General features: G+C 33.5%; 1 protein-coding gene across 1 annotated transcript; it reads right to left on the bottom strand.

Moving 5' to 3' along the window:
* Positions 1 to 3,258: 3,258 nt before the first annotated feature.
* On the bottom strand, positions 3,259 to 12,884 carry LOC111697577 (selenoprotein O). The gene is made up of 14 exons (XM_023467630.1): positions 12,765 to 12,884; positions 12,357 to 12,409; positions 12,027 to 12,089; positions 11,531 to 11,644; positions 11,072 to 11,175; positions 10,694 to 10,813; positions 9,229 to 9,335; positions 8,784 to 8,879; positions 8,247 to 8,315; positions 7,390 to 7,478; positions 6,806 to 6,968; positions 6,273 to 6,391; positions 5,575 to 6,078; positions 3,259 to 3,298 (listed from the first exon to the last, which is right to left on the bottom strand). The coding sequence occupies exons 3-13, from the start codon at positions 12,053 to 12,055 to the stop codon at positions 5,994 to 5,996; spliced, it is 1,095 nt and encodes a 364-aa protein (XP_023323398.1). The 5' UTR covers positions 12,056 to 12,089; positions 12,357 to 12,409; positions 12,765 to 12,884; the 3' UTR covers positions 3,259 to 3,298; positions 5,575 to 5,993.
* Positions 12,885 to 13,154: the final 270 nt, after the last annotated feature.

Here is a 13,154-nt window from a genome sequence, read left to right as displayed (position 1 = left end):
TTGTAATGACGACTTGAAACTAAGATACGACTATCCCTTAGTTGAACTAAGTCTTTTAGTTCTGACAAAGACACAATTTTACAGTTGCGGGGAATGATATATATTGTACATGAGGAAACAGACAGTATTAATTTCGTACAGTCGTCTCTGAAGTCTAATCCTTTGCGGGTAACCTTGTATAATGTAAATAAGTCTGGTTCCCTGAAGAAAAAACGTCAAATATATTATCATGAAATGTTCATTTTGTTTTGAATGTTAAATTCAAACCTTGAATGTTAAATACAAACCCTATATATTTTAAGGTTTATCTGTCACTTAAGTTTTAATGTGCTTATTTTGTATGTTTATCCGTCCTGATAATTCCCCAACCGGCTTTTCATGGATTTGGTAGATGTCCATTAATTATCACAGCTCAGTCATTTTTTATGAATTTTGCTTCATTTCATTATTCTTTAAAAACCGATTTGTTCTTTTTGTAAAAATTTTTAATGCGATCCTAAAAAGCTTAATAATTTGCTCACCTGTGCCCATATAAGGAGTTTAAGATTAGTGGCTAGCTGGGACTGAGCTGAATCAGCATTCTCAGCTTTAAGTATAGCTTCATTTACTTCTCCTGCCACCTTAGCAATCAATCAATCACTCAATCAATCAATCAATCAATCAAGGGAAGAAAAATCAACTAAACAATAACGAACTAACCTGCTGCCGATGTGTTAGTGAGAGAAGATCTGAGAAAGGTGAACTAAATGGATCCTCAAATGCAAGCAGAGCTAATGTTCGCTCTAGTTCCTGCAGAACCTAATAAACAAGGAGGTAATCATGACTAACGGCCAACATCCAGGTTTAATTAGTCCAATTTTTTAAAATTTAGATTTAACAGGAGTTAACAGGATTGGAAGGTAGGGATGACAGAAAGGGAGAAGGTTAATGAGTGGTGCTCTCACCTGTGCATCCTCCTCTCCTCTCTCTGCTAGATGGTTCCCAGCAAACTCTAAAGCCTCCTCTACTTTCTAAATTTTTCTCCAATGAGAATATTTCTGTTCTCTCATTGGTTGCCCGCTTTTCTCTGATTGGCTGCTACAGTTTCTCAGATGATTAAATATTAATTTGAATTTTATCGTTTTACATACACTTTTAAGATAATCTTGCAAGATTATGTTATTCTGGAGACTAAGAAAAAGAGTGGATTAAGCCTTAATCCCAATATCCACCATTCAAAAGTTCCCAGCTCAGAGCTAGGAACTTTAGAATGAATAACCTTTAATCCCGACTGCTAAATCCGAATATCCATTGTGGAAACTTTTAATTTTAGTGTTTAATCCACTCTTTTCCTCACTCTTTGGATATCCGTACATAGTTCTTCTCTACAATGAGAGTGCAGGAATATAGTTCGTAAATTGTATTAACCATTGACAGGCTTGAAAATAAATTATATCCAATGAGAGACCTCCGCAATTTGTCGGCCATTTTGTAAATTAATCGTTAAATTAAAATATGTAATAATACGTTTGACATTCTTTTTTAACTAATTTTAACTAATGTATTAATAAATAAATGTGTGAGAAATTAAGTTAAGGCCCTTCTAGTCAAGAAAACGAACAAATCTGGCGTTCCTAGAATCAAATTTGTTGACCTAAATAACTAATCTCGAGACTAACATAATCTCGAGATTGTGTTAGTCTCGAGATTACGAAAAAGAGTGGATTAAGCATTAATCCCGATATCCACCATTCTGAAGTTCCCAGCTCAGAGTTGGGAACTGTTGAATAGTGGATATCAGGATTAATGCTTGATCTCCTCTTTTTCTTAATCTCAAAATCAAATAATGCTTGTTCTCCTCTTTTTATTAATCTCCAGATTAATTTACCGATCGGGATTAAGGATATCCCATTCTAAAGTTTTCAGCTCTGAGCTAAAAATTTTAGAATGGTGGATATCGAGATTAAGGCTTTTCCACTCTTTTTCTTAATCTCGAGATTAAATAATGCTTGTTCTCCTCTCATTTATAATCTCCAGATTAATTATCAGAGCAAGATTAAGGATATCCCATTCAAAAGTTCCCAGCTCTGGTCAAATAAATCCTTTGCCCGAATTACCTCTGTTCATCAAGCAAAGACGGATGAAGGTCATTTATCAGAGCAATGGCCTCCTCCATTTTACCAGCCTAAATATAGAATACCGATCAATCAATCAAGCAAGCAATCAATCAAGCAATCAATCAATCAATCAATCAAGCAAGCAATCCATCACGCAATCAAGCAATCAATCAATCAATCAATGGTCATTAATCTGGAAGTCAGTTTGGGAGACCAAGACCACGGAGTTAGTTAAACACACAAAAGCATATTGAAAAAATCTGAAATAATTTATAGTGAATGATTTTTCCCCTTAATCCTGTAACGTAGAATTCAGAAGGTTAAGATCTTTGTATGTATTTCCTAGTATCCAGTCGGTTCAGTATCCTAGTACCTGTATAGAATCCTGGATACTGATCCTAGTATCCAGTAGGTCGTGATCTATATGTTAAACATCATTGTACCTGTAGTATTTATAATCCCGAATATTAATCCTAGTATCCAAAAGGTTGAGCATGAGTATCCTAGTACCTGTATAGAATCCCGGATACTGATCCTAGTATCCAGTAGGTTGAGATCTATGTCTGCAGATACTCCAGACTCGTCCTGGAACCTTTCAGCAGCATCCTAGATCAGAAGAATCTTTATAGTTATAGTTATTTCTAGATAATTTCATTGGTTAAGACTTGATCACAATAAGTAAATCTGAGAGGTTTTGTATAATTTTAAATATCAAGGATATTTTCTATTTAATAACATTTGATTTAATAGTCTAAACTAAAGGGAATTTGACACTCAATATAAGAACTCTTTAGCACATTATCGGATTAACAATGAGGAAGATATCGTTGTTTATCTATCTCGAAAATTTATAATATTTTCTTAATTCCATCCCTATTTCTGCAAAAAAATCCGCATCCATTTTATTCGGAGAACAGCAATTGAAAATAATAATTTTTGGATAGAAATAAAAGGATGACACCATTACAAGTAATGGTTTAAAAATTATTGCTGTGGATTGAACATGCAACTCATTGAATGTAGAGTCGATGAAAATTACATCCATTTCCCGTTTATCAATGAAAAAAAAATCTTTTTTAATAATCACTAACCTTAAACCCCTCTGTGACCAGATAGTTCATCACAAGCTTGTTCAGGGTTTGTCGGGGGACCTGGATTTTTCCTAGTTGGTCAGTCCAGTCCATTAGACCATACTCGTCCCTCTATACAGTATACAATATAGTCCATTTCAGCATACTTGTCCCTCTTTACAGTATACAATATAGTCTATTAGATCATACTCATCCTTCTATACAATATATCATATGGTTCATTTCACCATGCTCGTCCTTCTGTACAATATACACTATAGTCCATTATACCATACTCGTCCCTCTATACAATATACAATAGAGTCCATTATACCATACTCATCCTTCTATACAATATACAATATAGTCCATTATACCATACTTGTCCTCCTATACAATATACAATATAGTCCATTACACCATACTCGTCCCTCTATACAGTATACAATATAGTCCATTTCAGCATACTCGTCCCTCTATACAGTATGCAATATAGTCCATTATGCCATACTCGTCCCTCCATACAATATACAATATAGTCCATTACACCATACTCGTCCCTCTATACAGTATACAATATAGTCCATTATACCATACTCGTCGTTCTATACAATATACAATATAGTCCATTACACCATACTCGTCCCTCTATACAGTATACAATATAGTCCATTATACCATACTCATCCTTCTATACAATATACAATATAGTCCATTACACCATACTCGTCCCTCTATACAATATGCAATAGAGTCCATTATACCATACTCATCCTTCTATACAATATACAATATAGTCCATTACACCATACTCGTCCCTCTATACAGTATACAATATAGTCCATTTCAGCATACTCGTCCCTCTGTACAGTATGCAATATAGTCCATTATACCATACTCGTCCCTCCATACAATATAGTCCATCATACCATACTCGTCCCTCTATACAATATACCATATGGTCCATTTTCCCAAACTCGTCCTACTGTACAATATACAATATAGTCCATTATACCATACTCGTTCTTCTATACAATATAAAATATAGTCCAATAGACTATACTCGTCCCTCTATACAATATAAAATATAGTCCATTATGCCATACTCGCCCCTCCATACAATATACAATATAGTCCATTATGCCAAACTCGTCGTTCTATACAATATACAATATAGTCAGGGGCGGATATAAGNTTGTCCCTCTTTACAGTATACAATATAGTCTATTAGATCATACTCGTCGTTCTATACAATATATCATATGGTTCATTTCACCATGCTCGTCCTTCTGTACAATATACACTATAGTCCATTAGACCATACTCGTCCCTCTATACAGTATACAATATAGTCCATTTCAGCATACTTGTCCCTCTTTACAGTATACAATATAGTCTATTAGATCATACTCGTCGTTCTATACAATATATCATATGGTTCATTTCACCATGCTCGTCCTTCTGTACAATATACACTATAGTCCATTAGACCATACTCGTCCCTCTATACAGTATACAATATAGTCCATTTCAGCATACTTGTCCCTCTTTACAGTATACAATATAGTCCATTATATCATACTCGTCCTTCTATACAACATATCATATGGTTCATTTCACCATGCTCGTCCCTCTATACAATATACACTATAGTCCATTATACCATACTCGTCCCTCTATACAATATGCAATAGAGTCCATTATACCATACTCATCCTACTGTACAATATATCATATGGTTCATTTCACCATGCTCGTCCTTCTGTACAATATACACTATAGTCCATTATACCATACTCGTCCCTCTATACAATATGCAATAGAGTCCATTATACCATACTCATCCTTTTATACAATATACAATATAGTCCATTATGCCAAACTCGTCGTTCTACACAATATACAATATAGTCCATTATACCATACTCGTCGTTCTATACAATATACAATATAGTACATTATACCATACTCGTAGTTCTATACAATATACAATGTAGAACATTATACCATACTCGTCGTTATATACAATATACAATATAGTCCATTATACCATACTCGTCGTTCTATACAATATACATTATACAATATAGTTCATTATACCATACTCGTCGTTCTATACAACATACAATATAGTTCATTATACCATACTCGTCCTTTTATACAATTTAATCCATTCCAACCATGACTTCCAAGTTTTTTAAAAACTGGCTGAGTTCATAAAGAATGACCCTTTTAAAGTATGTAATATAGGCAACTATGACATCAGTATTACGCTCGCATTACGCGCCCCTCTATGAAGTAAACTGTAATGATATAACCTGGCCTACATTGTATATTTACGTTTTCCCAATCCGTTATTTTTCTTTTCACTTTTCTGACCGATTACTTCAAATTATTAATAAGTTTACCTGAGCTAAAGCCCCATCTCTACTTCCTCCCTCCCCCATACTCAGTACACTGTGGTGGAAAATTTTAAAGGTTTTAATCTGAAAATATTTTTAATATAATCTCGACGAAAAACTTAAAATTTTTAGTTATTTTATATGCTTTAACTGGAGATAAATAAGACATACAGTGAAAGGTTGTCACGTGATTTTTCCTTCAGAGTGAATTTATGAAGAGTAAAACAAGAAGTTGTATGATTAACAGTTATAAATAGTTCAAAACCCAGCTCAGCTAGAACAGCTGACACAATTAGTTTACTATGATGTACTCCGCTAGAACAGCTGACTGTTAGCGTGCTAATATATCTAAGGTAGAAAAGCTGACTACTAGCTTGTTTTTACATCTCAACTAGAACAGCTGACTGCTAGCTTGTTTTTACATCTCAACTAGAACAGCTGACTGCTAGTTTCTTTGACCAGCTTGGAGGTGGGCTGGCATAACCTTTTTTCTCTGCTTCCAAGTTAATTCTAAAAACCAATATCAAATCAAAAATAAAACTAAAAATTATAAATTCATCTTGAAGCTTTTCGGTTAGAAAAACTTCTTAGAAACTTCAATGTAATATTTTCAGGATTTTTGGGTGTGTAAAAATAGCATTAAAATCATCAAAATTTGATCATCATAAAAAATTATAATTTTTAAATAATCTGATTTTGGTTTCCTGAATGGATTCTGCAGTAGTTTAAGGAGAAACTGAACCTCGGAGAAATCATCCTGCTCCGCCTTCTCTATTGCTGCCTGCGCAACCCAGTTCCGGAGTATATATCTCGGGTTCGCATCCTGTATTAACACAGTGAAAACATTTTTTCAAACATTTTTATTGAACATATGGCGTGGTGTTCATTTGTTTACAAAAAAAGTTTAGTATTATGAATATATACAAACTAGGTATACCTAAATTTGAGTTTTTTTTTCTATATTTAGAAAATGTAGTTAACATTTTTTATTTAAACTACCGACAAAACATATCTACGGTGGTTTAGATCTTTTCTTGAAAAATAAATTTTTCCCCAGATGATTAGTATTTAGAAGGCGGAGAGGGAATTTGTTTAAGTTTTATCCACTGAAATGGGGGAAATAATTAAATTTCTTCGAAAAAATTGTCATTTCCCCAGATTTTTAAAGATGGGATGGGAGGGGGGGGTTCTTCAACATATTTCTCCCCAGAATCAATTTTTCTTGGCCTGCTCTGACCTGCATATTCTGTAGCCTTATCTCGTCCTCCAGCCCGTCCCTCTTCACCCGGTCAGCGTAGGCAGAAATAAACTCATTGGTTTGTTTACTTTTTAAACAGGTTTTTAATCCCCAAGCAGAGTCAGGAACACGGATATTTTCGAGATCATCCAGGCTTATCTCACTGAAATAATATTGTAAAAACAATAAATTTGTTCGTTTTCAATACCACCCCCCCACCCCCACTACTTTTTGCATATGCACCGGGCATGGCGTACGCGTTAGATGGTGGTTTAAAAAATTGAGAAAAAAAGAAACTGAAAACGAACAGGAAGGAATAAGGGAAAAATGGAACCTGAATTAAATTTGGTTCTCCACAATAAAAAGATGATGAATCCCCTCAACAAGTTTTCTCCCAAAAGTTCTAATTCATTCATCTAAGTAAAAAAAGGCTGATTTTGTATGAATTTAAGCCTTGTTTTCAACCTTGAGACTTTTTTCATCCTTTTTTCACCCTCGAGGCTTATTTCACCCTGGATTCCACCCTGGATACCACCCTGGATTTCACCCCTGATTTTGCCTCTACCTAACCCTAATTGCTATACCTGATATCTCTGAAAGTTTGTGTATAATCTGCTTGTGTTCTCTGCATTATATCAAGGAGAAGATTTATTAGCGATTCATCTTCGTCTTCCTAAATATTGTAATTTTTAAGATTCCTAAATAATAATCTGTTTCACAAAGGGATCAAGATTCATAAACAATATCCTTCTAAGGGAAGGGATTAAGATTCCTAAATATCATCATTTTTTAGGAAGGGATCATTTTCCTAAGTATCGTCATTTTTAGGAAGGGATCAAGATCCCTAAATATTATCTTTCCATAGGGAAGATTCAAGCTTCCTAAAAAAATATATTCATAAGCAAGGGACCAAGAATTCTAATAATTATCTTTCCTTAGGGAGAATTCAAGCTTTCTAAAAATTTTAATTTATCAGAAAGGGATCAAGAGTTCTTATTATTATCTTTCCTTAGGGAGGATTCAAGCTTTTTAATAATTATAATTCATAAATAATATAATTCTTTAGGGAAGATTCAAGATTCTTTAATAGTGTCATTCCTTGTGGAAGGGATTAAGTTTCCAAAATACTATCCCTCCTTGATTATTTCTTAGGGATGGATTTAGATTTCTAAATATTATCATTACTTTGGGAGGGATCAAGAATCTAAACATTATCATTCCTTGAGCAGTGATCATTGATCAAGATACCTAAATCATTCGTTAAGAAGTGATCAAGATTCCTATATATATATAATCCTTTAAGCTAAGAAGAGATCACCCCTAAATACTTCCAATTTCCATGTCTTAGGGAGAGCTCAAGTTTATTAATATCATAGTTCACTTCTTAAGTGTATTCCTAAGGATTAACATTCCTGAACATGATATTATTAAGAAAACTCACCTTCGTTAGTAGGCCTAGTTTCTTCCTGTAGAGTGTAAGCTGAGTTTCCTGAAAATGTTTCCCATATCCCTGATAAAAAGGTAAATATTAGGTTAGTGTTTAATTTTTGTTAAAATTGTAAAACGCGCCATTTTTATATTCTATTCGACAATGTTTTTAATTTTAAAAGGATTTTCGCACTTGAAAAACAGATTCAACGGATCCGGTATCAGTCGTTCATTGTAAAGCAGGTGGTTTCTATACTTCTGTTTTTTTTCTGATTAAGATAAGTGTAAGATAATTTATTATTTAAATGCTACTAGCTGAAGTACCCGGCGTTACCCAGGAAAAAAAATTAAAAGAAAAGTTTTAAAAAAAGTATTTAAAAGTTTCGATTTTTTTTAGCCTATAACACCCCCCGGCCACCCATGAGTGTCCACAAAAAAATTCAGCCCAATCAGTCCAGCCATTGGGCCGGCTATACGCAACATATATACATATAATATATACGAATGTTTGTTTTATTATATAGAATAGATATAGATACTTAGTCCTCACCTGAAGTATAATTTCTAGCTGAGGATGTTTATCTGCAGACAGAAGATGTTTAAGAGCTGTCGCTAGTTTATCCAGATTCCATAATCCAATATTAACCTAGAGTACATAAATTATAATAATAATAATAATCGGCCATTTTTAAGTAAATATTTAGACGCAGATCAGTTTTTATTTTTGAAAACTGATTTAAGGAAAATAAAAAAACAGGCTGAAATCATATGCCAAGAATAACTTGCATGGAAATTTAGCGACTGCTAGTAAAACACTTATATTCCATTAAATCTCATTAAAAATTTTCAAAAATTAAATTTAGTAGCTTTGCCATTTTTAGAACTTGGCAAGCTGGTAGATTGCATTTTTTAAAACGTATATTTGAACCATCCCCCCCCCTAACACACTTAAAATGTAAATCCAATATGCGTGACAACTTTGACTGGTACTGCACCTGGTTTTCTAGATCATATCGACCCATATCATCACTATGGTTAGGTGTAAAGCTGGGATTGTACTCATCAATGAATCCAAATGGTCCGTAGTCGATTGTAACAGAAACTAAAATTAATTTTAAGTTTTTGGGGGGCCATACGGTGGTAGGCGATTGTATTAATACAATGAAGACGTCTTTTTATTTGAGTTTTGATTATTAACAAGCTTTTTTCGAATTTAAAGATAACAAAAAATTAAATAAAAGCTTGATTTCAATCAAAATTCAAGTAGAAAGTCGTCTTGATTGCATCGATATAATCGCCTTCCACTGTAGACGTAATTTTAAGTAACCCTGTAGTGGGACATTCCCGATTCACAACTTTAAACCTTTTTCTCAATCAGCAATAAATTAAATCGTCGTAATTATAGATAAAAGTCGATCTTCTTCATTGTTGCTCAGAGCTGGGAATGGTGGATATCAGGATTAATGCTTAATCCTCTGTTTTTGAAAATCTCGAGACTAAGATAATCTCCAGATTGTGTTAGTCTTAGATTAAATATTTAGATCAACAAATTGGATTCTAAGAACGCCAGATTTGTTGGTTTTCCTGACTGGAAGGGCCTTCAATTAATTTCTCACCCATTTATTTATTGATACATTAGTTAAAATTGGTTACAAAAGAATCTCAAACAAATTCTTGATTTGTTAGAAATTGCGGATTTCTCTCATGGGATAGAATTTATTTTCAAGGCTGTCATTGGTCAATGCAATTTACGAACTATATTCCTGCACTCTCATTGGAGAAAAAAATGTACGGATATCCAAAGAGAGAGAAAAAGAGTGGATTAAGGACTAAAATTAAGAGTTTCTACAGTGGATATTCGGATTAAGTAGTTGGGATTAAAGGTTATCCATTCTAAAGTTCCCAGCTCTGATAGAGATTTAAAGGCTAACGTTTTGATTCCATTCAAAAGTTCCCATCTCTGAGATGGGAACTTTTGAATGGGATATCCTTAATCCTGATCGGATAATTAATCTGGAGATTAAAAATGAGTGGAGAACAAGCAATATTTAATCTGCAGATTAAGAAAAAGAGTGGATTAAGCCTTAATCCCGATATCCACCATTCTAAAGTTTTCAGCTCAGGTCTCTCTTTAAATGTTTGACTCAAAACATGTCTGAAGTCCCTTAAGGAAGAATTTTTAATTTTCTTTGTTAATCACGAAAGCATCATAAATTGTTGAATAAGACTAGATTGTAATGTAAAATTGCACGCATTGTAATAATGTTATAAACTTTATATTTGAACACACTATACTATGCTGATGGCTAAATCTTGAAACGGGTGGTTGATAAATAAGTACTCTGTAAATTGATAATTAAATGAGTTTGATAGTAATTAAACAGCAATATGAACGAACCCAAAATGCTACAATTTTATGATTAGATTTTCATTAAATATTATTGTTCTCCGTGTTCTCACCTATGCTCATATTGTCAGTGTTCATGACCCCATGGGCGAACCCTACAGTCGACCAGCCAGCGATCATGGCCGCAGTTTTCTCACACACCTCGGAGAACATTGCGATATATCCGTCTTCTCCTGAACCCAGGCGTACATTCAGGTTTTTTATATTTGAGCCAAAAAAAAATAATTGAATGTAAAAAATTACTCAAAATAAGGTAAATATCAGATTTTTTTTGATTTTTTTTCATTTAGAAACATTTTAGAACTTTTGAACTTTTTTAACCGGTAATATTGACTTGTTTCTGAAAAATTTAAAAATACAAAAATTTGAGTTTAATGTTTCTTGAAGAAAGAAACGGGAAAAAATAAAGGTGGAATGTTGATTGTACGTCCCTTTCTCTTGTATGTGCTTAAAGGAATTTTCCAGAATAAAATCTGCAAGTTTTTTCAGCTCAGTAAACTCGTGGTTTTTAGCCAGTATCTCAAAACTGCCAAATCTGAAAGAGTAATTTTCTTGTAGAGAGTTTGGAAGGATAAGTAATGTCTTTATATGGAAATTTCTAAGTATTTTTCTTTGATAACACCCCCCCCCCCCCCCGCCATAAAAATGCTAACTTGAAACAAAAGTTCATACATATGTCGGCAAGCTTTTAATTACTTCTTCTTTAAAAATTATCCAATAAATATATACAAACACCCACTCTCTCACCTTTGAAGGAAAATAAATTATTAGTTGATAAAACAAAACTTTTAGAAAACGCATTTTGAGGACATCATCATTGTTAAGAAGGGGGTGGAGAGAGCGATCTTTTAAGCAAATACATTCCTCTGTTGGAATGGTCCATATTTTACCTGAACCATGTTGGTGCAACCCTGAGCACTACAGCTCCTCTCTCGTTCTTTAGCCGACCGTCGTAGAACATATCCCGGGGTATTGGATCATCTGTTACTATCAACGTGGCCGCTCTACAGAAATGTTAAATTTGAAACATTGTTTTTTTTTGAAAAATTGGAATTTAAAATAAATTGGAAAGGCAGAAAAAATAAGTTAACAATTGCTTAACATAAACTACATTTTTGCTGGGGTTTCAGTCATGTGCAATGTGCATAGCTCGAGGGGCTACCGGTGACATTGTTGCCATCCGCGCGAGCATAAATCATGGTACATCAGTGCTTAGATAACTAACGCACAATGATTTCATTTCGGGTCCGACTGATAACCAGCTCAAAAACCATTATAAATCATAATAAAATAACTAATTTTTGTTTTTGAAAACTGAATTTCTTCAACAATTCGGTATTCAAAAGTGGTTTTTAATGTTAAAATGTTTAAACTGATTTGATTGACCTAGATGTGGGAATACCCAGATGATGCATGGCTTCAGAACACAAGAATTCACGCACAGACGACCTACACCAAATATATCTGAATATTTTTTATAATTTTTATCTTATGGAAGTGTTTGGGACTTGTTCAGAGGGGGGGGGGGAAGGCTTGGTTTATATCGATTTTTAAGATTTAAAGATAAGATTTAACTGTCCCATTATCCTGTATACATCTTTAAGTTAAAATAGTATTAAAAAAAATCTCCGGTACCTTGATATGATTTTACATATGAATATTTTACGCGAGAGTTTCGCAGATAAAAAAACACGTTTTGGTACATTATTTATGTACCTTAATACGGCTCTACCATCTCCAAACCTAGAATATGGAGTCTTCCCGCTACCCTGTCAATCAAAAATATTTGTTAATTCTTAGTATCTTAAAAATGTGTTAAACTCATTTCACAAAAAAAAAACTATTAATTTTGTAGAGAACACTAAAAAAATCATTTATGGACTATAGACGCAATTTAAAATGTACATTAATTAATGGAGGGGTATGTCCGATTCACTTTATTTTTTATCTGAGTAAACATTAGGTAGATGTCGCCTATTTTTGTAAATAGAAGTGTTAAATTCTGACAAATTCCATCATTTTTTACTCCTAAGGTTTAATGAGTGTACCGCTGTATACGGAAATCCCACTCTATAAATGTAGTTTCCCTTTATAGATAATTAGTTTTACAACAAAAATATATTCCTTAAGCTGTAGTTCCCATCTCTCCCCTTTCCTATTAATATATTCTCCGAGTAGATGAGCTCGACCATCTCCGAGCTGGTCAGCCCAATATCCAAACTGGTATCCTCCATATCTGAACAGGGGTATATATTGCAGGAGTATATAATTTGAAAAACTGGAAAGGATTTTTGATTAAAAATTAAAAATGTATGCAGGGAAAATAACACAAGTTATAACACTTTAAAATCCCATTTTGTTACTCAAGTTTCGAGAATATTCACCCCTGTGATACAAACCATCAAATGTTCAACATTTTTAATAGAAAATGTTAAGAATGTCAATTTCTAAATTTGTACAATGATATTGAACTTCGAAATTTGAATACCCCGTTTCTACAGTGGATATTCGGAT

This window comes from Eurytemora carolleeae, unplaced genomic scaffold (genome assembly GCF_000591075.1).
Source record: "Eurytemora carolleeae unplaced genomic scaffold, Eaff_2.0 scaffold104, whole genome shotgun sequence".
NCBI classification, from domain to species: Eukaryota; Metazoa; Arthropoda; class Copepoda; order Calanoida; family Temoridae; genus Eurytemora; species Eurytemora carolleeae.
This window is presented reverse-complemented; position numbering and strand designations above follow the sequence as displayed.